The 25,504-nt window shown below is 43.5% G+C and overlaps 1 protein-coding gene across 4 annotated transcripts in view; it reads left to right on the top strand.

Annotated features, from left to right (window-relative positions):
* The window catches only part of LOC147013542 (steroid 17-alpha-hydroxylase/17,20 lyase-like), a 132,941-nt gene that overhangs the window by 99,445 nt on the left and 7,992 nt on the right, over positions 1–25,504 (top strand). For all 4 annotated transcript variants that reach the window (XM_085855420.1, XM_085855419.1, XM_085855421.1 and 1 more), the window contains exons 5-7: positions 15,185–15,296; positions 18,480–18,566; positions 22,263–22,466. In XM_085855420.1, the coding sequence (XP_085711546.1) occupies positions 15,185–15,296; positions 18,480–18,566; positions 22,263–22,466 (403 nt within the window). The remainder of the gene's footprint in view (positions 1–15,184; positions 15,297–18,479; positions 18,567–22,262; positions 22,467–25,504) is intronic.

Consider the following 25,504-nt stretch of genomic DNA (forward strand, 5'->3'; position numbering starts at 1 on the left):
CTTACTGGAAACAGGGGCACTGCATCAGCAGCACAGCTGCATTCCCATCAATGATGCAACCAGCCGCCACAGGCTGCATATATAACAAATAAAAAAGTCACTGGGTTTAAGTGTTTCATCACCCATAAGAACAATTAAATGGACGTCTTTGTTCTTATTCTGTCCTTCCTCCTTCTCCTTCTTCCTTCAGAATCTCCTTTATTATCCTCTACAGTCTACACTAAATCGTTTTTCTGATCTTGCTTCCTACATCATCGTTCAACTCCACAATCTTTTCATTTTACAAACTCGTTATCCCCTTCCTGGTCAACTATTTCTCTTCACCTGTCCCTTCTGCACACCTGTTGATGATACCCATAATTGCTTTTGTGAGCAAATGCCTCATCCTACTACTCATTTGCAATTGGTCACTGGCTTTGACATTTTTTTTATTACCGACCCGAAGCATCGAAAAGCTACATATATATCGAACATTCAGTTTCAAATGAAGCACCTTGATCACCACCATTAGAGCATTTAAATTGTTGCAGATGTGGCAATAAATGTGAATTGTTCCTCCCAGCTTGCCAGCTCGATGACAGAATACGCCATTTACATTTTTGCCACCTCCATCTCTACCCTGTTTAGAATTTCATGAGGATGCGGGCACGAACAACTTGCTAGTATCCCAAAAAGACAATCCATAATACTCCATTTTATAGTTCTGACGTGATGTCAACATATGTCAACAAAACTTGAACATTGTGCAATCAAAATGATCAACATTTCTCAAAACTATCCAGATAACACAAAAATACTCTTGCGGACCCGGGGTTACGGGTGTACTACGAGGGTGGAGGGGGGGGGTGGTATCCCTGGTTCTCCCTGGACTCACCAGGAATCACAGGCTGTCGCACACGAAAAACTTTGTGCTGCGGCGGGTCGCTAAATGACTGTGAATGCCAACAGCTTGACCACATGACTTAGGGTCCTCCATCCATCCATCAGGACCATATTCTGCGCAGAGCATTGGTCGCCACTCTGACACAGGATACCAGCAAGTTGGCACTCACTTTGCTGATCTCAGAAGGATGACAGGCAGTCAACCCCACCTGGTATTAATTCAACAGCCAAGGGGGACTTGAACTCAAGATCCTCGGATCCCAAGCCCACCATCCAAACCATTAAGCTAACACCAGACATGGTCCTCCATCTGACACCGTTTACCGTAGTACTCGTGATCTCCTTATCGGGGAATCGCGCCCTCGGCAATTATGCTATTATCTTTATTTGATCGTGATTAACGTGGCCGAGCTTTCCGCTCGCATAATGCCGGACTGATACGAGAGCCAATTAGTGGGGAATTATAACCTGCCGGCTTATCTACATACGGACATTGCTGGACCAATGGAAGAAAGGACAACCAAGGGCAGATTGGAAATATAACAATAATAATTTATTTACAATGAGCGATGAGGGGTACCAGAAGGAGGGAGGGGAACTTTAGGGCTTTAATGGCGTAAAAGGGAAACCGGGGCAGGAAAAGGGGAAATGCAATAAAAAAAGAGTTTAATCAAGGTGTGTATTTATAAAAAAGAAAAGGAAATGTACAACTTGCAGACTTAACCTATGCCTTACCTACTGGCTCACAAAACAGGGTACCCATCAGACCACACACACGGGGAGATAAATTGGGACGGGTACGTATGTCACCGTCACCTTCCCCAACATGGTACCACTCTCCAAAATGACCCCGACACTGCTCTCCACCACCGATGGTCCACCAGCTCTGTCGGGAGCATGAACCAATGCGTCCAGGACTAGGGAAGAAACGAGTGTGATGAGCGCTGCCACGATCAGGACCCCAACAGCTCGAGGCAAAAGAAGAAAGACAACATGGTGACCAGAGCCAAGGTAGCTTGGGGCAATGAGAGAGTGAGAGAGTGATAGAGCGAGAGAGTGCTTTATAGTTCCAGGGGCAGGCGGGGCCAAAGAGCCACACCATCAGATCCCCCGAGGTGGCCTGGGACCAGCCATTGGAGGGTTCCCCCGCAGCCCCGCCAATTCTGCCGCCCGGCCGGATATTCAATCATTTGGTTCTTCCGGCAGTTGTCATGAACAGAGCTCCACACTTAACACGGGGGGGAATCCCTTCTACCCCCACACTACTGGGACAAACCCCAAACGTCCAACAATGTTCATGGCACCAAGCCAGGGAATGGGCCGATCATTTCAGGGAGGCTTGGTCGTGTCTTGGTTCGTTTGCCAGTCATTTTGGGTGGAGGGAAATAAATGGGGATTGGGGAAACGAAATACAGGAAAGGGGAAGATGTCAATAAATTCCATTACAGGGTAGACATCCATACAGATGAACAGACAAACAAAGACTTTGTGGAGCTTTAAACAATGAAGGTGAATGGGAGAGTTTGGCACGTGTTCCAGGATGCTGGTGTACGTAGCACACGTTGAACGCCAGGGCAGTAAAACACGAACATGCTGTGATGATGGCTGTCACGGCACACATCATCACGTGCTGACCTCTCTATTCTCCCAACTGGTTGATTGGGGGGGGGGGGGGGTTAACGACCCAACTCAACACATTTAATCACATAATAACCCCAAAAGGGAAGGTGTTATTCTTAACGTTCATAATGGAGATAACTATTCTAAAGGTCTCGGTGCTGTGTGCGTTTCAATTCCATTACGTTACTTTACACCGATCACAAAAACCTATTACAATTAGTGTTAACACTAACAGCTGTTCGGAAGATAGTTAATCCCAACTCACCTCCAACCTATAACTTCACTTTCCCGGGGAATTGTGTTATGGAACGTCTTGTTTTGTAGTGTGTAACAGTTTTGAGAGTTGTTGCTTGTTTGAATGTGATAAATGTCACCTTGTCCTCAAAGGTTACATGCGATACATTATATTTACATTTGGATGTGTTTCTCTGTGATTAAGTTGTGGCACACTTACTGCTCAAGCCTGGTGTTGGCTTAGTGGTTCAGGTGGCTGGCTTGGGATCTTTGGGTCCTGATTTCGAGTCCCGTTTACCGCTGAACTAACACCAGGTGGGATTGACTCAGCCCGTCATCCTTCTGAGGTCGGCAAAATGAGTACCGGTGTACTGGTTGAGGGGCACAGCATCAGCGGCACAGCCACACTTCCAAGAAATGATAGTTACCCGCCAGCCAGGCTGCCATACGCAAGAACAGAACTTACTGCTCCACTGCTACATAAATGTAACATAAATCAATAAATAGAAGTGGTGGCTCATGGAGGAGCTAAACGACAGAAGGTGGCAGGTTCACGGCCAAACGGGCGCAACACATGAGAGTATAAAAAGTGGAGGAAAATGAACGTGTGAGTGTGTAGAGGAGAAACTCTGGTGACGATGGATGAGGAGCAACCTCGAGAGATTGGAAGGAAGAACATGAGACGACAGACACAGGGTTCCGGTTCCACAGAAGAGAGTAAAGTGAATCAAAGGAATGGAGGTGAGCATCGAGCTTACGATGGAGGATGGTATCGGGGTGTGTGTTCCTCAAAGAATATGTGCAGCCAGCCGTGCCAGGGGATGGAGACGCGTGGCATGCATTCGGAAGCTCATTCTGGCCTTTTTGGCAATGAGTAAAGAAAAGCTGTAAGAAACTAGTGAGTCGATGGAACACTTTACCCTGCACAGTGTTGAGAAAAACAGGACATGAGCGGGGTCTGCGAGCGGCAAATTGGATTGGTCGAGCTGCCGTAAAATGCTGCAATATTTTATCCAAGTACTGCTAGCCTGGAGGTTTTCTTGAAAGTGCCAAAAAGGTGATTCGTGTTCTCCAGTGTTCAAAGTATACAAGAGGATCATGGGGTAAAAAAATACCACGATAGAAAAGAAGAAAAACAAAGTAATCCTTTTATTCTTGCCCTGTTTGGAAGAATTAAAAAAATGTGAGGTTACGTAAGGAATGTGTTGGGTTGTAATTGGATGCACCTCATGCTTTCAGAAAAGAAATGATTAAAATGAGTTTAACGACTTATTGATTGATTTAAAAACATTTGATTCGGTGAATCTCTCTTCTAAATGTTGCAATATCTGCACTTTATACGAGTGAAGATGCAATTTCTTGTGCACAACTGTTTTTATATTACAAGCATGTAAGATGCGTTGCTCCACTGATGGGAATACCAGACTGCCTAATTGCTATGAATTAAAAAACAAACGGTTGTTGTTGTTAATTGTATAACTGGCCAAGTTATACAATCGCTTCACTGATGGGGATATATATATATATATATATATATATATATATATATATATATATATATATATATATATATATATATATATATATATATATATATATATATATATATATATACATTGTTGTGGGCCGGGGGTCGGTGGCCAGAACGACCGCTAGGTGGGGAAGTTTACGCCGTTTCCCAACGGTCTCCCTGGAATTATAGGCCGTCGCTCCGGATGACCGTGAAACGCCAATATCTTGACCGTGTGGCGTAGGGTTAATTGTCTAGATCCCACTATACCTAAATAACCACGCAATCTTAGCTACCGGGGATTCACGCCCTCGGCACGTCTTTCTCGAACCGGGTCACTCTAACGACTGCGGTAGAGTTCCAACTAGTAACTACCAACTCCGGCTCAGTTGCAGCCGAGTGGAAACTGCCAAAGCCGTGCCTGCTCGGATTAACGGATTATCGGGGATGAAACTCCATATGAACTCAGACCCGGACCATGCTGGACCAAATAAAGAAAGGACGGAAACGAGCTGGGAACATTTCTTATAATTTATTTACAATAAAATCAAAAGACAGAAGAGGCGAAACTTATCGCGAATATGCAATGCAGTATTTACAATGATGAAATAAACACTTAAACAATTGTACTTAAAGATTGGCCCACACGCAGACACACACAAGTAAAAGAAATTCCAGAGTTTTTATTGGACCCTCCAGCCGATGAAAGAGACGAGCTGGGGGTCAGAGTTCGGATGGGCACCTGCGGGTTGTCGAAGGTCCCAGCCGCACGTGTGGGACTCGTGGCTCGTGGCGGCAGCCGCGTAGAGCAATCGGAGCTCCGGGGCGGAGATCAGGGTCGCGGACGGGACTCACCAAGGCTCCACGAAGAGGCTGGTTCACTCACTCTCCAGCCCAAGCACCGTCAACCAACTTGTCACCACTCAAGTACTCGAGATCTCCCCGCGCCAACGCCAACGACAACCGACAAACGAGTCTGCTCGGGGATATATATCTCCTCCCACACGGGGAGGGGCCTTGGTGAGAATCATCTCGCTGTCCGTCCCTCATTGGCTTACGGCCGCACCCTACCGGGGCGGAGCCGTGGCCCCTGTTCGGAGACCCCATATTCTCCATGTGGCTTTGCTCTGAAGAGAAACAGGGTCAACGCTGAAAAAGCCATACAAGAACTACGAGCTGAGGACTGGAACCGCGAGGTCCCCCCTCTCGGCAAGTCAAGGTACAAGCAGCCAATGGGTGGTGATAGCGCATGATGGGCAGGTTGGGTCATGCAGATGGGATAGTTGTTGGTTGTTAGATGGCTTGTTGGAGGGTTTGTTGGATGTAAAACCTAACTAAAGACATCACAACGCACACATTTAATCCTCCCGCTAAACAAAAGGACGGGGTCCTGACTACACACCTACTTACCGGCATAACTAACTTTGGGACCTGAATGTTGAGTGCGCATGGTTTCCAGATTCGTAACAATATATATATATATATATATATATATATATATATATATATATATATATATATATATATATATATATATATATATATATATATATATATATATATATATATGAAACGATTTAATAATCCAGATAGCATTGTTTAGTGTATCATGGTCCGTCGACGGATATAAGCAACTCAATGTATACAAGTCAGGGAATCTGTCAGCTTAAGTGTTTCACCACACGAGGGGTGGTGCGGTGTTAATTAGCTTAGGGAGTAAAAATAAGTTCCCCTGTACATGATTACCTTCTGTGATTTTTCCCGATGTTTTTTATATACCAAGCCAGGTCGTAAGCTCGAGACCGAGTCCCTGAAACACCAACAACAGGAGTGGCTCTGGGTGGGGAGAGGAGAGAGGATAAGAAAGTGAGGAGGTTCCTACGGCAGGGTGGGAGAAGGTGAAGTGTGTGTGCTTGGCGAAGAGCCGATCGAGGAGGTGCTGGCCAGATTCGCGTATGTGAAGTTTGGGAAGCTACTACACGGGAAGTGCGATTTTGCCTGCGTGTGCACATGGATGGTGGAGGCGCCTTCCTCCAGGGCTCGACAAGAGACGGCGCCATTTTGCGTGCAAGTGCACGTGCTGGAGGGAGCTCCCTAACACCAGATCGACGAGGGCCAGCCCTTGGCCAGAGTGCCAGTTTATTTAAAAAGAAAGGGGGTTTTATTTTTGTTTGTCAGCCTTTGTCTGCATTTGCGTCTGTGTGTGAGGCCTCCATCATAGGAGTTGATTTTTAAATTTGTTAGATTATTGTTCTTGTAATCTTCATTATTGTACTTATAAATATTTGTTTCATTAAATGTATTCCCTTCTAAAGAAACTGCATTTCGTGTATTTATAGCGTGGTTTGCGGATGAAACCCCCTCGTGCTGTCCATCCGTTCCATTTCGAGCACTCCTACTCCATCCGCTATTGCCGTCACTGGGCTCTGTCGTCTTCCGCCATACAGTGGTGTTGGCATCCGCCATACCCTTTGAGCGCAAGCTGAAATCCATGTCAATGAGCGTGTCCGCTTCCAAGGAATAAGGTCCCCTACAACTACTGACAGGAGCGAGATTCAAACCCGGCCAACACTACGCCAACATGTATATGTATGTGTTTATATATATATATATATATATATATATATATATATATATATATATATATATATATATATATATATATATATATATATACATGTATATGTACAGTGGGGAGAACAAGTATTTGATACATTGCCGATTTTGCAGGTTTTCCCACTTACAAAGTACATAGAGGTCTGTAATTTTTATCATAGGTAAACTTCAACTGTGAAAGACGGAATCTTAAACAAAAATCCTGAAAATCACATTGTATGATTTTTAAATAATTAATTTGCATTTTATTGCATGAAATAAGTATTTGATCACCTACCAACCAGTAAGAATTCCGGCTCTCACAGACCTGTTAGTTTTGTCTTTAAGAAGCCCTCCCATTCTCCACTCATTACCTTATTAACCGCACCTGTTTAAACTCGTTATCTGCATAAAAGACAGCTGTCCACACTCAATCAATCAGACTCCAACCTCTCCACAATTGGCAAGACCAGAGAGCTTTCCAAGGACATCAGGGACAAAATTGTAGACTTGCACAAGGCTGGGATGGGCTACAGGACAATAGGCAAGCAGCTTGGTGAGAAGGCAACAACTGTTGGCGCAATTATTAGAAAATGGAAGAAGTTCAAGATAACAGTCAATCTCCCTCGGTCTGGGGCTCCATGCAAGATCTCACCTCGTGGAGCCTCAATGATCATGAGAAAGGTGAGGGATCAGCCCAGAACTACACGGGAGGACCTGGTCAATGAACTGAAGAGAGCTGGGACCACAGTATCAAAGAAAACCAGAAGTAACACACTACGCCGTCATGGATTAAAATCCTGCAGCGCACGCAAGGTCCCTCTGCTCAAGCAGGCGCATGTCCAGGCCCATCTGAAGTTTGCCAATGACCATCTGGATGATCCAGAGGAGGAATGGGAGAAGGTCATGTGGTCGAATGAGACCAAAATAGAGCTTTTTGGTTCAAACTCCACTCGCCGTGTTTGGAGGAAGAAGAAGGATGAGTACAACCCCAAGAACACCATCCCAACCGTGAAGCATGGAGGTGGAAACATCATTCTTTGGGGATGCTTTTCTGCAAAGGGGACAGGACGACTGCACCGTATTGAGGGGAACATGAATGGGGCCATGTATCGCGAGATCTTGGTCAACAACCTCCTTCCCTCAACAAGAGTATTGAAGATGGGGCGTGGCTGGGTCTTCCAGCATGACAACGACCCGAAACACACAGCCAGGGAAACGAAGGAGTGGCTCCGTAAGAAGCATCTCAAGGTCCTGGAGTGGCCTAGCCAGTCACCAGACCTGAACCCAATAGAAAATCTTTGCAGGGAGCTGAAAGTCTGTGTTGCCCAGCGACAGCCCCGAAACTTGAAGGATCTGGAGAAGATCTGTATGGAGGAGTGGGCCAAAATCCCTGCTGCAGTCTGTGCAAACCTGGTTAAGAACTACAGGAAACGTCTGATCTCTGTTATTGCAAACAAAGGTTTCTGCACCAAATATTAAGTTCTGTTTTTCTGATGTATCAAATACTTATTTCATGCAATAAAATGCAAAGTAATTATTTAAAAATCATACAATGTGATTTTCAGGATTTTTGTTTTCGATTCCATCTTTCACAGTTGAAGTGTACCTATGATAAAAAAATTACAGACCTCCACGTGCTTTGTAAGTGGGAAAACCTGCAAAATCGGCAGTGTATCAAATACTTGTTCTCCCCACTGTGTGTGTGTGTGTGTGTGTATATATATATATATATATATATATATATATATATATATATATATATATATATATTGTTCTGTATTTCAGAATCAGATCTGACGAAAGCAAACAACATTCACGGCCTCAGACAGTTATTTCCATAAATGCATCTCCAGGATAGACCCATCCCCTTGTCTGGTGGGATTGTAACTTTGATGCGTTGGAGAAGGGTATAGAACAAACTCCATTTCTTATGGTATGGCCTTTTTCTCTTTATGACACGTTAATGCATGCGAGAGATAGCCGTTAGCCCAATGGAGGCTCGTTCTACCCCTTTTCCATCGAGAAACATTGGCTTGAAGATGGACGATTTATTTACACCTTGGACTTACAGGACATTTTGTTAAGCACACCGCAGGCTTTTCCTGAACAGTTATTCTGATGGTCAAATATGGCTGTGGATCATCTACCTCACCCACATCTCTTTCATCGACGTTCGACACCCACCTCTTTCACCGACGTTGACGTCCACCTTTTTCCATCGACATTTGATGCCCCGTTTGGCAGCTCTATGGATGCTGGCTGGCTCTTGTTCATGTCGGGCTGAACGAGGAAGGAATGATCGCGAGATTGATGGTTGGAGGTTACGTGCAGCGATGTGCCAATAGGCAAGGTGGATTTGGCTGAAGTCTGAATGAGGCTCTGCCCACACTGGTCACCGATAAAAAGGATGGGAGGACCACCTTCCTGACAGTTTGTGACAGTTGCTCCAGTCATTTGGTGATAATTCCTGACAGCTGGGTGACGGTTCCTCACAGCAACAGTCAGTTGTTGCTCCTGACGGTGGGTAATGGTTGGACCGTTCCTGCTGGTTCTGCTCATACCTGAGTCTTGGTGTCCCTGGTTCCTCGGGGTGATGACGTGACATCGATTGGTGTTCATGCCTGTTTGCGAGTGGGTGTGCGGCGAGGCAGGGCGCTGACAACGGACCAAGGCAGGCTCACACATGTTGGGACATCTTATTGGACGCACGACGACTTCTTCCTTGGCAAGCTGAGACCGGATTTCTTCCCCCCCTGAATGATCTGCTGCATACCCTTGTCTCGTGTTTAATTGTAAAGTAAGGCATAGTGATAAGCATCTGCTCTTTGTCTGTTTTTCTATCAATGCCTGTTGAATTCTTTATTTGCTTGAGATTAATTTGATTGATTTGAATTGACCAATTTTCACCACAAATAAGTTAAAACTTCTTCAGTTTCTTTATTCTTTCTTCATAATAAATTCCTTGTTGATGATTCAACCTGTCCGTGCTTGTCCTTTCCTTCCGTTGATCCAGCATTGTCCGAACCTAGATAGACTGGGAGGTAGTCTGTAGTAGGTAGTCAAAACTAATTAATCTGTCATAGTCGGCACGCACCAGCGGTAAACGCTCGGCTGCCCAAATTAAGATCTAATCAACATAAGATTGGTGCGTTGCCGGGGCGCACTCCCCGTTCAGGAAGCCACGTGACCTCAAGTTAAACGGAAAATTAGACGGTGGACACTGGAACTCGTGGTTAACTGATTGGCGTTCGTGGTTGTAAAGCAACCCACCATACCATGAAGTTAATTGTGAGCGGTGGACCTGGGTCCGGCTCTTCCAAGGAGAAACAAGGATTAACCCCCTCATATTACACTCGGTACCCGTAACTATATATATATATATATATATATATATATATATATATATATATATATATATATATATATATATATATATATATATATATATATATATATATATATACATATATATATATATACATATATATATATATATATATATATATATATATATACATATATATATATATATACATATATATATATATACATATATATATATATATATATATACATATATATATATATACATATATATATATATATATATACATATATATATACATATATATATATATACATATATATATATATACATATATATATATACATATATATATATATATATATATATATATATATATATATAAATATATATATATATATATATATATATATATATATATATATATATATATATATATATATATATATATATATATATATATACATATATATATATATATATATACACGAGGTGTGTTCAAAAAGTATCCAACCTTAATTTTTCGTGCGTAAACAAATGAAGCTAGGGAGGCGTGGTTTGGTGCACGTATGTAGGCGATCCTAATTGGTATGCGTGAATATTTTCCCGCCTGCAGAAGCTGTCAGTCACCGACAGACCGCCGAAGAGTGAGGAAGTGTAAGTGAGCGCCGTCGGATTTTCGTTTTCAACAAAATGACGGAAAAACTTGAACAACGCTACTGCATCAAATTTTGTGTAAAGCTTGGCGATTCCCAAGTGGAAACGATCCGCAAGATTCAACATGCCTTCGGGAACGAAGCAATGGGCACCACACAGATAAAAGAGTGGTACAACCGCTTCAAAGATGGTCGCACATCAGTGGAAAGTGAAGCACGTTCTGGTAGGCCCTCAACATCCCGAAATGAGATCGTCATTGACTAAGTGAGGACCCTGCTGATGCAGGATCGTCGAATCACGATCAGAGAACTTGCAGACGAGGCGGGCATCAGCATTGGATCCGTTCATTCCATTGTGACTGAGGATTTGGGCTTAAGGAGAATCTCAGCGAAGTTCGTGCCAAAGCTGCTAACGATCGAGCAGAAGCAACTCCGTTTGGAGATCCCACAGGACATGCTGGAGACTGTGAACAGCGATCCCAACTTCTTCAACACAGTGATCACTGGCGATGAGACCACAGTGATCCGTCATTTTGTCAAAAACGAAAATCCGACGGCGCTCACTTACACTTCCTCACTCATCGGCGGTCTGTCGGTGACTGACAGCTTCTGCAGGTGGGAAAATATTCACGCATACGGATTAGGATCGCCTACATACGTGCACCAAACCATGCCTCCCGAGCTTCATTTGTTTACGCACGAAAAATTAAGGTTGGATACTTTTTGAACACACCTCGTGTGTATATATATATATATATATATATATATATATATATATATATATATATATATATATATATGTATATATATATATGTATGTATGTATGTATGTATATATATATATATATATGTATGTATATATATATGTATATATATATATATGTATGTATATATATATGTATATATATATATATATATATATGTATGTATATATATGTATATATATGTATATATATATACCTATGTATATATATGTATATATATATATATCTATATGTATGTATATACATGTCTGTATCTATATATATATATATATATATATATATATATATATATATATATATATATATATATATATATATATATATATATTCAGACCAGGTGCACTTCCGGACAGTGAAGGTGAGCATCTCTGTGAATTATGTCTCACACGGTAAAACTGCATAACCCTCAAAAACAACTGTCCGTCTGCCACCCAGACGATTGTTCCCACTAATGCAAACCATTCAACCAGAAGGCACGTGATGTGATCGGCAGGTAAATCAAAACATGTGGAGTGTGAGGAGCACTCCCCCGTTCTACATTGGACATAATCCGACACCAAAGCATCACCACCAACCCAGAGGCCTCAGCCCGGCGACTCTATCAAACACAAAGATTACATGGTCAACATTAGTTAAACATCAAACGGAGCCGCCTATCTGGATTTCAGGCTTATTTGCTCTCAACAGGACGGCATACTTATAAATATCTAACCAACGATGACCACATTCATCGTTTATACATCAGACGCACCTCCTGGCTGTTATGGTGATCATCAGGTCAGGTAGGTCAGGTATTGTGAGCATGCGCCAGAGCAGCATGTCGCTGCATCCACTTTCCGCCGGCACTCCAGTGGCCTCCGTCTGGTCATCCCCCAGGCAGATGCCTGGTTTATGCCCATCTCCTTGAGATGCTGATCAACCTGCTGCAAGCACGAGGCATGTGGTCAGCCCATTGGCCTCCTCCACTCATGAGGCTCCCTCGCTGAGAGAATCTGGTGATCAGGATCAGCGTCAGGAAAACGAGCCACATGTTCATGCAGCTGCAGCTAATGCTCATGGACTATGCAGGTAACAAATCTCATTTGAGTCTCTCTCAGCAACCGCTCGTTGGACACAAAGTCCGACCAGCGATAGCCAAGGTTTCTCCGAAGAGACCTGGTACCAACGGAATTAAGTCTCCGTCTCAGATCCCTGGTCAGAGTCCAAGTCTCACATCCATGGAGCAAGACTAGAAGTACCAAGGACCTGAAGACTTGATCCACGATCCAGTGCATCCATGACTCCCGAGGCCCGACCCAGATGTCTGTTGACTTCTGGCTCACTGCCAACAGAAACAAGAATATCACTGCCAAGGTAAGTGAATCTCTCTGTGACCTCAACATCCTCACCACAAATAGGCACAGACAGGACAGCAGCATCCAACATGTCATTGAAAGCCTCGATCTTAGTTTTGACCCAGGAAACCCATAATCCCAGCGACTCTGACTCCTCATTCAGCACCTCGAGGGCCCCCAAAAGGATATATAAAGTCTCTGCAAAGAAGACTGCATCATCTGCGAAATCAAAGTCAGAGATTTTGACATTCCCAAGTGATGCACCACAGCTTGATCTCTCTGACATCCTCCCTAGAATCCAGTCCACGCAAGTGTTGAAGATTGTGGGGGCCAGTACACACCCCTGATGAACTCCAATAACAGTAACAACGATAAATAAGTTGTAGATGGCATCACCACATCGCACAGCACTCTCAGTCGCAGAGTGTAGCTCAGACATCTGATTGATCAGTTTTCTTGGCACCCCAGGTAGACCAAGAATCCTCCAGAGGGCATCCCGATTCACTGAATCAAACGCTTTACATCATAACCTGCAAGCAGCCCCTGCTGAAACTCCCGCCTGCATTTGGTGAGGATCCAAAGAGCAAGGATGTGGTCAATCGTTGACCTCTTTGGTGTGAAGCCTGACTGCTCTGGACGCTGGTGCTCAAGCAGATGGTGTTGAACCCTATCAAGAATTATCTGAGCAAATACCTTGCCCGGCACTGAGAGCAGCGTCACCCCTCGGTCGTTGTTGCAGATCTTGGTGATTTCCCTCCTATCATGAAAGATTGGGGGTCCCGAAGGCTTTGCTTCAATCCCATCATCCAGTGAGCTGCCCTGCGAAGGGAACCTGTCCAGGATGTACTCCCACAGAGTGGGTTTTCAGATTTTTTTTATGCTTTTGGAATGTTTTGCGGAATGAAGGGTTTTACGGTGGGAGTGCAAGTCCTGCCCCAACCTCCTCATAAAAAGTAACACAACTACAGGAGGACGTCTGCAGACACAGTTGGGCACGAGATATTGATGACCGTTGGCTCACAAGGAGCTCCTTCGCCCTTTGACAGGTTTTGTTCATCATCCTGCTGGGTGTCCATATCATACTCCCTACAAATATGTGCAATTAGAAGGTCAGCATTGCCACGGGTTATGTCTTCAAACGTATCATTGATTTCCTTCTGTGTTTCAAGGCACTGATTAGCTGATCAATGATGACAAGGAACATTTCAGTCTTGGATTTCTCCTTGGGTGACAGCACAATGGCTGATGTGTTTACAATAATTACCCCCACCAAAGGTTTTCCATTTGGTCCGTCTGTCTTTTTGCTCGTTTGTCCGCACAGAATGTGCTGATATAGGCCACAAACACAGCCTAGTAGTAGCCAGTAGTACACGTTATTTATTTTCAACCAAGTACATCGATAAAGGATGTAAAACTAAAATGGGAGTACGGCTGTGAAGTATGTCCAATTATAATGTGATTACATTTATAAAGTATGTATAATTAGAATGTGAGTACACCTATAAAATATGTACTATAAAAGCACACAAAAGTCCAGGTGAGGGTATGCAATTTTTGATGGCTCATTCGAGTTCTTAATTAAAACTAGTGCGTGCCCGTACGTGCAAAAAAAACAACAACTTTCAAACAACCACACAGGCCGTTCCTTCGATCTCGTCGACGATGACTGGATTGGGGCATTGTGTTTATCTATAAATGGCCATAAAAAATCGAGAAATTATTAGAATACACGAAGTCATCACTATCCGGAAGTCCGTACATTGTAACCCGTAATGGGGAACGCGGCTGAGGATCTCTTCCCCATCGGCCACGCCCACTCAGCAACGTGTCCTGTCATTGGTTTGGTAAATAAATGGCCATAACTTGGGAAGCACTCGTCCGATTAATATCAAACCTTGAAAAGGCACATACTCAAGTCCCCAGCAATATACCTGGCAAGTTTCAACTAGATCGGACCAGTGGTTGTCGAGAAACAGCGGTCACACACACACACACACACACACACACACACACACACACACACACACACACACACACACACACACACACACACACACACACACACACACACACACACACACACACACACACACACACACACACACACACACACATTGCTGGAATTATAGATAGATGATAATCTGCCCCTGCATGGGCTCCCTCTTCGCTTGGATCCCGGACGACTGCCTCACATCCACCCCCCCCCCCTTTAATCCATTATTGGTATTTAACCACACTTATTTACTGTTACCTGTTCACAGCTCGGGTTACAGCAGGACGGATCCAGAATTCGTGTCAATGCTACGCTGGAACGAGGGTATCGTACGTACCGTTGCCCGTGATGCTCCAGTCGACATCTTCCCCTGGCTTCGGGTACCTTGCAGCACATTTGTGGTCCACATATTGCCATAGTTTCATAAGAATGCATGCAGGTACTTCACTAAGTCAGAAATGTTCGCAATATCGGTTGTATTCAATGCACTTTGTACTTTAAAAAAAACCTGCTATGGAAATTTTCACTTCATCATGGTTGTGGTGAGCAATGTACTTGATTCAGCAGGTCAGTGCTTGATCACCAGAAAGAACAAGAGCAAGAATTGTGTTGCAATACATGTCCCTTACCAGTCCCAATGATTGTTCGGGAGCCGATACCAGAACCAAAATGAAGAAGTATATTAAGATAAACCCTTTATATAACCCACAATGTCTGGATCTATTCGGCCAAATAAAAGGAAAAGCAATATTTAAATTGACTGATATATTTTATAGATGAGGAAGGGCTTTTACAGAAGATCCAGGTTGGAGTGGAGGAAGTAAAGGAACAGCAAGGTAATCTCAGAGTAGATAAGGCTCTGGGTCCAGATAATATGCAACCGAGAGTGTTGAGGATATTAACGGATATTTTCAATAGTTCACTGGAGTCAGGACAGGGACCGGAGGATTGGAGAGTAGCAAATGTAACACCATTAGTTAAGAAAGGATCCAGAGAAGAATTGGGAAACTATAGGTCTGTTAGTTTGACTTCAGTTGTGGGGAAGGTGGTGGAGACATTAATTAGGGACCGGATGAGGAATCATTTAAATAAATACAAACTAATTAAAGGTAGTCAGCATGGGTTTACCAAAGGTAGTTCCTGTTTAACAAATCTTTTGGAGATCTATGAAGCAGTGTCTGATTGAGTGGATGAGGGAAAGGCAGTGGACATAGTATATCTAGACTTTAAGAAGGAATTTGATGAGGTACCACATCGGAGGTTGTTAGGCAAGGTGAGGGCTTGTGGAGTGGCTGGTCAGGTAGCTAATTGGATTGTGAACTGGCTTTGTGATAGGAAGCAAAGACTGGCTGTGAGTGGGAGGATGTCTTGCTGGGAGGATGTAAGTATTGGGGTACCTCAGGGATCAGTACTCGGACCATTACTATTCATTATTTACATCAACGATTTGGATAGTGGGGTGAAGAGTAGGCTTTCCAAATTTGCAGATGACACAAAGCTTGGAGGTCAGGTGGATAGCAGAGGGGGTGGTGATCAGATACAAGAGAGTAATGATACTTGTATAGATTGGGCAAAAGATTGGCAGATGTAATTTAAGCTGAGCAAGTGTAAGGTGTTGGGGATGGGAAAGAACAATGAAAATAGAGATTACAGGATCTAAGGGGTAATTTTGGAGCGTGTCACACAGTAGAAGGATCTGGGGGTGCTAATAGATATGGGACGTAATCAGGTGGCACAGTGCAAGGTAGCTATAGGTAAAGCAAATAGGGTTTTAGGTTGTATAAGGAGGGGGATCCATTATAAATCAAAAGAGGAGGTGTTAACATTGTACAGGAATTTAGTGAGGGCCACATCTAGAATATTGTTTGCAGTTCTGGTCACCCCAACTCAGGAAGGACATCGATGCCATCGAGAGGGTTCAGCGCAGGGTTACTAGATTTATTCCGGACTGAGCTAGACTCAGCTATGAGGAGCAGCTGAAGGAGACAGGGCTTTCTACACCAGAAAGGAGGCGGTTATGAGGAGATATGATGGAGATGTTTAAGTTAATGAAGGGTACAGATAGAATAAGTGCAGATGAATTATTCAACAGAGTAGACAGTGACAGAACCAGTGGCCATAGCCTGAGAGTAAAGAAGAGGAGAGTTAAGACGGTAGTGATTTTACTTCGAGAGTAGTTAATGCATGGAATGGTCTCCCTGGAAAGGTAGTGACAGCAGAAACAGTAGATAAGTTTAAATTAGAATTAAATAGGTACCTGGAAGTTATGGAGATGGAGGGGTTTGCGGATGTTGATAAGACTTTTAGGTAGTTTGAGTATTGATGGGTGATTGTGGACGGAGTGCTTTTGGTGTGGATCTTGTTAAGGGGGTTTGTGTGGTTGATGTGTTTTTAATCAAGCCCATGCCCCCTCTCCGAGGGGAAGAAAAGAAGAAAAAACAAACAATAAATAATAATTAAAAAATGACAAAAAAAAAAACTACAAAAACAAAAACTACAATTTTTTTCTCCTTTCATGAATTGAAATTTGTTTTATTTTTATTTTTGCATTTTCTTTCTTGGATCTTGGGTTGGTGTGGTGTTCGCGCAGGCATGACGATGGGCCGAATAGCCTCCTCCTGTGTTGCATTTCCTTGTTTCCTTGGAGACGATAAACCAATAAAGACAACGAGATCACATGGAACCGGAGATAAAAATTAGTTTGCTTGGACGCACGCTCCAGTCAATACGGAGAAACAAAATGAAGAAGAAGAACCTTTAACCCACCATATTTAGTTTGTTTCTAGGCTTTGCCGATTTCATATTAAAAATAACCCGATGTAGGTACGTACATGAAGCAAAAACATGCGTACGGCTTATGTGCATCTGTAATACATCGTGGTTATAATATACCTGGTATCATTCCAATTTCACTGGGCCATGGACTAATACCCGGGCCTAAGGCCTGAGGCCTACCGATCTGTGCTGCTTCATGCATTGGCGGCGCATGATTTTATTGGAGGTGGAGTCAGGCCAGCTCTCCAGCCAATGGGTGTAAAGCAGTGGGGTGGAGTCAGGCCAGCTCTCCAGCCAATGGGTGTAAAGCAGTGGGGTGGAGTCAGGCCAGTTGAACACTGACCCATGTGTAATCTGTGATATTCTCTCAGTCCAAAAAGGGCATAACTGTGTGAAAAATTGACGAAATGGCCTGAAACTCGAACTTGCTCTCCATCTTATCATAACAAAACCATGTATCAAGTTTTAGTGTATGTTATATGTTAAAGGTTATGGAGAAAAAGGTGTAAAAACCACAGGTAGGAACGGACAGATGGAGAGCAAACCCATCGTCTCCACGAGTAAGGTCCTCCGAGCCGGGGTCTAATTACGGAGAACAGTACAAGGAATATTGCAAAGCATTTTGGGTGCACTGATAAATTGGGGGAACTTTTGATATTCTGCAAAATATGAGGTCTCCCGATGAAGCTCGTACAGGTGTACGGATGTTTCACTGTGATAATGTACACAACCACCCAGTGATGCAAAGAAATTTTGACTATATCACTAATCGAGTGAATTATTCCCAGTTCCTTCCCCTGGCAGATCTACGTTCCCTACGAGCCTGTGTACAGGAGAGGGACAGCGTGCTTCTTTCAAAGATGAAGCAACGACAGGTTTCACATTGTCTGATCTATTTATACACCTTGCAAATCACAACTCGCACACAGTGCACCACCACATGTAGTACCTCCCATGTATAGTATTCTGGATACATTTAAACAGGCCGTCCCATCTGCCAGCATTAGTTGGTGGACGTTGAAGATCCCACGGTGTATTTCGCGAAGAGTTGGCGAGCTATCGCCGGCACCCTGAACAAATTACAAATTCCTGCCAAGAAATTGCTTCGGCAGCACCGACGCTCTGTAACAGAGTATGGTGCATCAGAATGAGAAAATACATTTAAAAGTGTTCTACGCTTTCTTTATTTTCCTTTCATCGACATCCAATTGGCTCTAATACACCCGGTCCAGTTAGAGGTTCGAAGGGAGGCAGAATCGAGTCCCGTCTGTATCGGGATCTGAAACCTCCATGGTTCTGGCAGACTGAACACAACGGCATCGCTTCGAAAGCTTCGTTGTCACCTGTGACCTCTGCTATGTTGTTGTTACATCACCTGTGACCTGTCTGATAATGGATTTCTCTTTTTCTCCCATGGAGTAGTCTAACAACTGCCATTCTTGTGCAGTGTGTACAGGAGGTGCTGCATTTATACTCGGAGGTAGAGCAAGGATAGCGTGCTCCGAGATGGATGTCACCAACTGTTTAGGTTGTGGAACTTATCATTCAAACAGAGTTGGCCAGGAGTCTGGATACAATGTCTGCCTGAAGAATAGATGGGATAGATATAGTACGGCATATTAGGAGCTGTAGATGTGCCAGGATCACATGAGGAACTTGGACGCAGAAGAAGGCCATCTGGCCCATCATCCCTATGCCTCATCCATATGGCATTAATTTAATATATTACTTTATTTATTTATACTAGCAGGTACCCGTGTCAGCCCACCGAACACGGATGACCGCTTAGTGTCCAGGGAGTCAAAGAAATGTAAAATTATAAAGGACATAGCACCGCCATCAATGCAGTAATTACCAGCATGAGTCACGAGGTGAGGAAAGTGTGGGATAAGCCGCACCACCTAGATGGACTGTTGTTTCCTGACGTGGATAGACGCGATCACATAAACACGAATAACGATGCTGGGAAAAATGGTCACAGCCAATTGGTCAGTGCCGCGACGAATCGATGAGTGAATATTGGCGACATAGCTACAGCCACAGAACCTCTATCTATTAAAATAGATCATCATTTCGTATTACGCTTGTGTCTGCTGGTTACATTATTGCTAGAAGTGTGGCTTTGTCGCTGATGAAGTGCCCATTACCAGTAAGCTGGTGCTCATTTTGTCGACCTCGGAAGGATGACACGCTGAGTCAACTAACCTAGCATTATTTAACAGCACGATGGGCTCAAACTCAAAACCCGAAGACCCTGAGATCTTAAGTCAGCCACCTTAACCATTAATTCAACACGAGGCTCATTATAGCAGACGTTAAGCAATATTAAGTTGATGGTGAAAAAAGGGGGTTTAAAAAGCAAAGGATACCATTCTCCGGACGGTCTGTCTGGATTAAATTAAACTTTCCATATACGACCCTTGTCGACCGAACAAAAGTTACCCCCTGAAAGGTTATATTTGTTCGGCCAGTACGGCCTGTATACGCCGTGGTATAGAGTCCACCAGCGTCTGGAATCCTGCAGGGAGGAAGCGGCATCATTCCTCCACGAGAAAATCAATCAACTCTCACCTGTTTGATGCAGGTGGAAAACGCCGTCTCAGGCGTCGCTCCAGAATATCCCATAAATGCTCGATTGGGTTCACATCTGATGACTGAGAAGGCCATGAACATACGGATAACATCAGTGTCATGCTCAAAGCTATGCTAGTTTTTAATTATAGGCAACCAGGCCGATGCAGAAGCTTTATACATGACCCTAAGCATGCTGGGATGTTATCTGCTTAATTTAACACATGGGCCACACCTGCGTGGAAGCCGTTGCTTGGTGTCCCTCATTTACCCAGGTGTTTCAATTTTTTTTGTCCACCACCTATATAATCACACAAAGGACAAGGACACCAGGAGGCCGAACTGTGCGCACTTTTATAGGGATTACAAGGACATTGAGAGACAACTGACAAATCAACACAAAACATGCTGGATGAGTTGGGGAAGTGACGAGAACAAGCCGATTAGGTTTTGGTTAAGGTCCGGATGATACAAAGCGAATGGTAAATATCTGGATGATACAAAACATAAACTGTCCAGCCTGTTGCAGGTATGCTAAATGCCGTTGTAGTTGTTTCACAATTGATCTGTTGTTGTGTGAACCAGCTTGTATCATTGAGACCGTATGTTTATATCTATCACTGGTGATGCGATGCTTCATCTGTGAGGTGGTCAAGCACCTTCAAAAGGTTAAAAACATCAATCAATCTGCACCAGAAAGGCTGTAATAACCTGTGAGTGACTCTCCATTTGTGTGGTGGCCAAGCAGCTGTAATCACTTAACATTCTGGTGCTGGACTTGTGAGATAGCTCAGAAGTAACATACCTGCTTTTGAGCTGCGAATCTGGGTTCGGTTACCCTGACTACGAACTGTCACCATGATGCTTTGCAGACAGGGCATTCTTTAAATACCGCTGGGTGTGCCGTCCTTCAGAGGGATGTAAAACTGGGTGCCCCTGCTTGCCAGCATTTGCTGAAGGACCTTAAAGATCCCTGGGCGTCGTTTGCAAGAGCAGGACATTGTGTACCAGCACTATGGCCTGCAAGTTCAAAATTTCTGCCCTGATGTGCAGGGGGACTGCATCAATGGCACAGCTGCACCTCAGTTATGATGCAGCAATCGGGCAAAATCCATAATTGAATCCCAGTCCAATGTGCATCATGAGATGCGATGAGATGATCCTGGTTCTTCAGGTGTTGCATTTTGGAGTGTGGCCATTGTTGGTTTTACATGTGTCATGTTGCTGGCAGGATGACCTAGGTTCTAGAGGTGTGTACACTCCCCTCTGAGCCCTCTAGCCTGGGTTCAAATCTCGGCACAGCTGTAAACTGTCATCCCAGTGTTTCACATGCAGGGTGAGGCATCAATGTTTGCACCGTTGGTCACAACAGTGGGTATGTTGGGGGTAAGATTGGGAGAGAATGGGATGGATTGGGTACACGAGATGTGGAGTCAAAGACTGAGTTTAGACATTCTACCTTATCTTTGGTGGAATCTGCAGTAACGCCATTTGAGGTGAGGGGTGGGACGGAGGGGGTTGCGTACAATGGAGACAGACTCAACAAGGTGCCGCCATGACTCGGAGGAAGGAGATTGTTTGGAGAGTTTGGCCTTGAGATTTGCAATGTTATTATTTTTGGGCTGGCCTCAGCTTTCTTTTCTTTTTTTTTGGTTAAAATGTGTTACCATTTCGTAGGCTACCCACATACTGAACCGGCTCTCCTGAGTGCCAACATGGGTATTAATGATCCTGTCATATATTTCCTAAAAGTAGGCAATCATCCATTACCATGGCCAAATATTATACTCTATTTATAGTTGGAGCATATATGGTATACCTCCAATAGGCTGTGATGCTCCCTCCGATAAGCTCAATCGGTGAGATTCCAACGGTAAATTAATAAATATGGTACTGACAAGCAAATATGGAATTTTGATATCGATACTGTTTTAAAATATCCAACTTTTATAACTACAAACCTCTCTGTTGTATTTTTTTTTTGCTTTGTGTAATCCAAGGCATGCCTGGAAGAAGGTTCACCACCACAAGATGTTCTGGGCTGCTTGCTCGCTGCTCAACATGCTGCCCGCGGAGATCTCCGGGCACGCCACTTGACTGATACACATCTCCTCATGACAGTGGGAGATATATTTGGGGCTGGAGTAGAAACGACTAGTACGGTGCTCCGATGGATTATTGCCTATCTTGTCACCTACCCCAAGGTAGAGTATGCAGTCAAAGGGTGTGATCATCTTTTCCTCAAATAACAGGAGTCTTATCGGTACTCTTCCAAAGCTGTTTCCAGTTTACTGCCACACAGTTGCATGAGCAAGACTGAATAAAACACGAGAGCATCGCAAACGGCTCACTTTACAAGCACGCGGCAGAGCAATTTTTATTTGTTGCCCCGCACACGTGAAGCAAAAAGTGGGGTAAAACAATTGGTTCACTTTTGTTTGTCCGTCTGTCTGTATATCTCTGCAAACGTCGGTTCATAATCAAGGAGCTACTTAATTTAAATCGAATATTTTGAACACGAATCGGAGAAATAACTTGTAGTTGAACGGTAGTTTGGCTCTGAATTCAGTGATCGCACATGTGCAGAGAGGAGGGAGATTTAAAAAAAAAGTTTTTTAAAAAGGTCTGCCTGTCTGGGAGTAATACAAAATTGATAATCATTCCAAACAGGAAATGTACTGTTTTTAAGGACGTCATAAAGGACACAAACAACAGGCACGAATAATTCACGTGACATGTTAAATTAGGTGGCGTGAAAGACGCTGCATCAATGACGGTAAACTTCCGGAATTGTTTTGGCTACAACCTTAAACCCTACAACCTTATTTCAATTTAATTATACACTTTGACATTGTAAAAAACGTACAAATCGCCTTTTTGGTATTTTCAAAAACCTTCCATTTAGCGATACTTGGACAAAATATTACAACATTTTACATCATCACGAGCAACCAAATATTCTGCTTGTAGACCCGGGTCTTGTCCTTGTTTCTCAAGACAGCATGTGGTAAGGTGCTTTATGAACTCTCCAGAGTGTTTTAATTTTTGCAAAGTGAAGAAACACAGAATGGACAGGATCATAACAGAACAATAACAGAGTGGAAAGGATGGACACAGCAGGGTTGAGGGACAACAAAGGGACGATTGGTAGAATAATGGACGAGTGCAAGGAAGACCCTTGTCAATATGTCTACAGGTTAAAGAAAACAAACGTTTTTTTTGGCCTCCAACCTGGCTTTAGCACAGCCAGGGCTGATATTTTGGGTGCCGTCATTCAGTCCGTCCGTTCGTCCTCAGCTTCGACTCAAAAAATGACCAGACGGATTTCTTTGATTTTCAGATATGTTTGTAATATCTGGGCACGAGGCATGTTAAATGATTTTGAGATTTGTCAATTTGGAATTTTGGGAATTTTTATGTCAAAACGTTTATGGGAAAGAACAGTGGAGGATTGTTTGCTTTCGATAACCATTAGAGTGCTGCTGAATTCACAACCTCTGGGATACCAGTCCTGTGTCGGCGTACCCAAATGTCATCAAACAAAGCTTGATGGAGAATAAAAGAAAAGTGAATTTACACAACCAATACTGCAGAATGGAATAAACAGTGGATAACACAATTCTATGAGATAAATAGTGGCAAATACACTACTGTCCAGGGTGGCCCGAAAGTCCCTTTACCCTTGATAAATGTCCTAGTATTTTTATTTTTTTTTTGGTCCCTATTTTTTGATGGACCAATAAACACCATAGCTTTATGAGCCCATGTTAAGAAACTGGCTGATAGCATGACTTGTTAGTGCGGGAATAGCTGAAAGTGTCTGCTTTTAACAAGATGGCGCATCCATGCATTTTCCATTGCGTGTCTTGGGATTATGTCAATGAAACGTTCCCTCAACGAAGGATTGCACACGGATCACCAACATCACCAGCTCCATGACCATGGCCACCACGTAGTCCAGATGTGATGAATCCAGTCAACTCTTTGTGGGGCTTCATCGAGGAGAACGTATCGATAAAACCGGTAGAGGAGGATTGAAGAATTGTACGGCGCAGTCGTGGTCTCTTTCACGCGGGTGACTCCACAAATGCTGCAGAAGATGTCTAAGAGGACTTCATGACAAATTCAGTGGAACAAGGAGAATATTGTAGCACATACAGATAAAACTAGAGGGCTGCGATTGGAGATCACTGATGGTTGCCGGGATAGACCATTTGTAGTATTAGTCAATTGGTAACACTTGAAATTCTGCCTCATAATGAAAACAAACTTTTTTTTATTTTTCCTTACAAAAAAGCAAGAAACCACGGACACCAAGACTAAACACTTAATGCCGCTCTCTGGGAACCACAATGACTAATTATTATAAGTACAGTACTGTACCTACTGCATATTAAAAGTTTATGAATTAACTCTTTATGGGAAGGGATAAAGAGACTTTCAGCCCACCCTGTACAACACGGTATTCAGGTTAACGTTAACTCTATTGCTAACGAACAAGGCTAACCTCAGCAGAAATGCAGTGCTAACCCTAAGGATACTTCCCCCTTCATTAATGCCAGCAGTAACTTTATCCTGAACCCTGACCTTGACTTTCATGTGGCTTCTTTGCCCACCATGTTGTCATTATGTACATTTTCTACACCTATCATTCATCTGAAATATTTGTATTGAAATTGAAACCTTGTGTTCGAGTTGCTGAGCTGGAACGAAATAAAACCGTAACACTATCCTCCCTACAATGCCGAATGACGTCGTTTGCCGCAACTTTCTGCACATCAGAAGTAACCATTCGTGGAACGAAGCCCTGGTTCATGGAAGGCCGTGGTTCATCCTGCTTGTGTGATAATCTATCTCCCTATGTCATTATGATATTATGTCACAATTATAGTTGTACATTGTGGTCCGCAAAATTTTTGGACTTTCAAAAGGACTCAGCACATGTAATAAGGTTTGGAATCACTGCTAGAGAGTAATTTGCACCTCCCCCCCCTCTGCTAGCATAGGTTGACGGATGTTGAAGATCGAACGGTGTCTTTCACGAAGATTTGGCGACTTATTGCCAGCAGCCTGAACAAATTATATACCCCTGCCTAAATCTGTTTCCGTTGAATATCAGACCTGGCCACTTGGTTCGTGAAAGACTCGTGCCAGAAACTTTCCCCGGTTGACCCCGCATGAAGGTGGCAATAAAGGGCATTAGTAGTAGTAGTAGTAGTAGTAGTAGTAGTGGTAGTAGTAG

The sequence above is a fragment of the Eptatretus burgeri genome, chromosome 14 (assembly GCF_056783735.1).
Source record: "Eptatretus burgeri isolate ZD-2024b chromosome 14, Ebu_testis_v1, whole genome shotgun sequence".
Classification (NCBI taxonomy): Eukaryota; Metazoa; Chordata; class Myxini; order Myxiniformes; family Myxinidae; genus Eptatretus; species Eptatretus burgeri.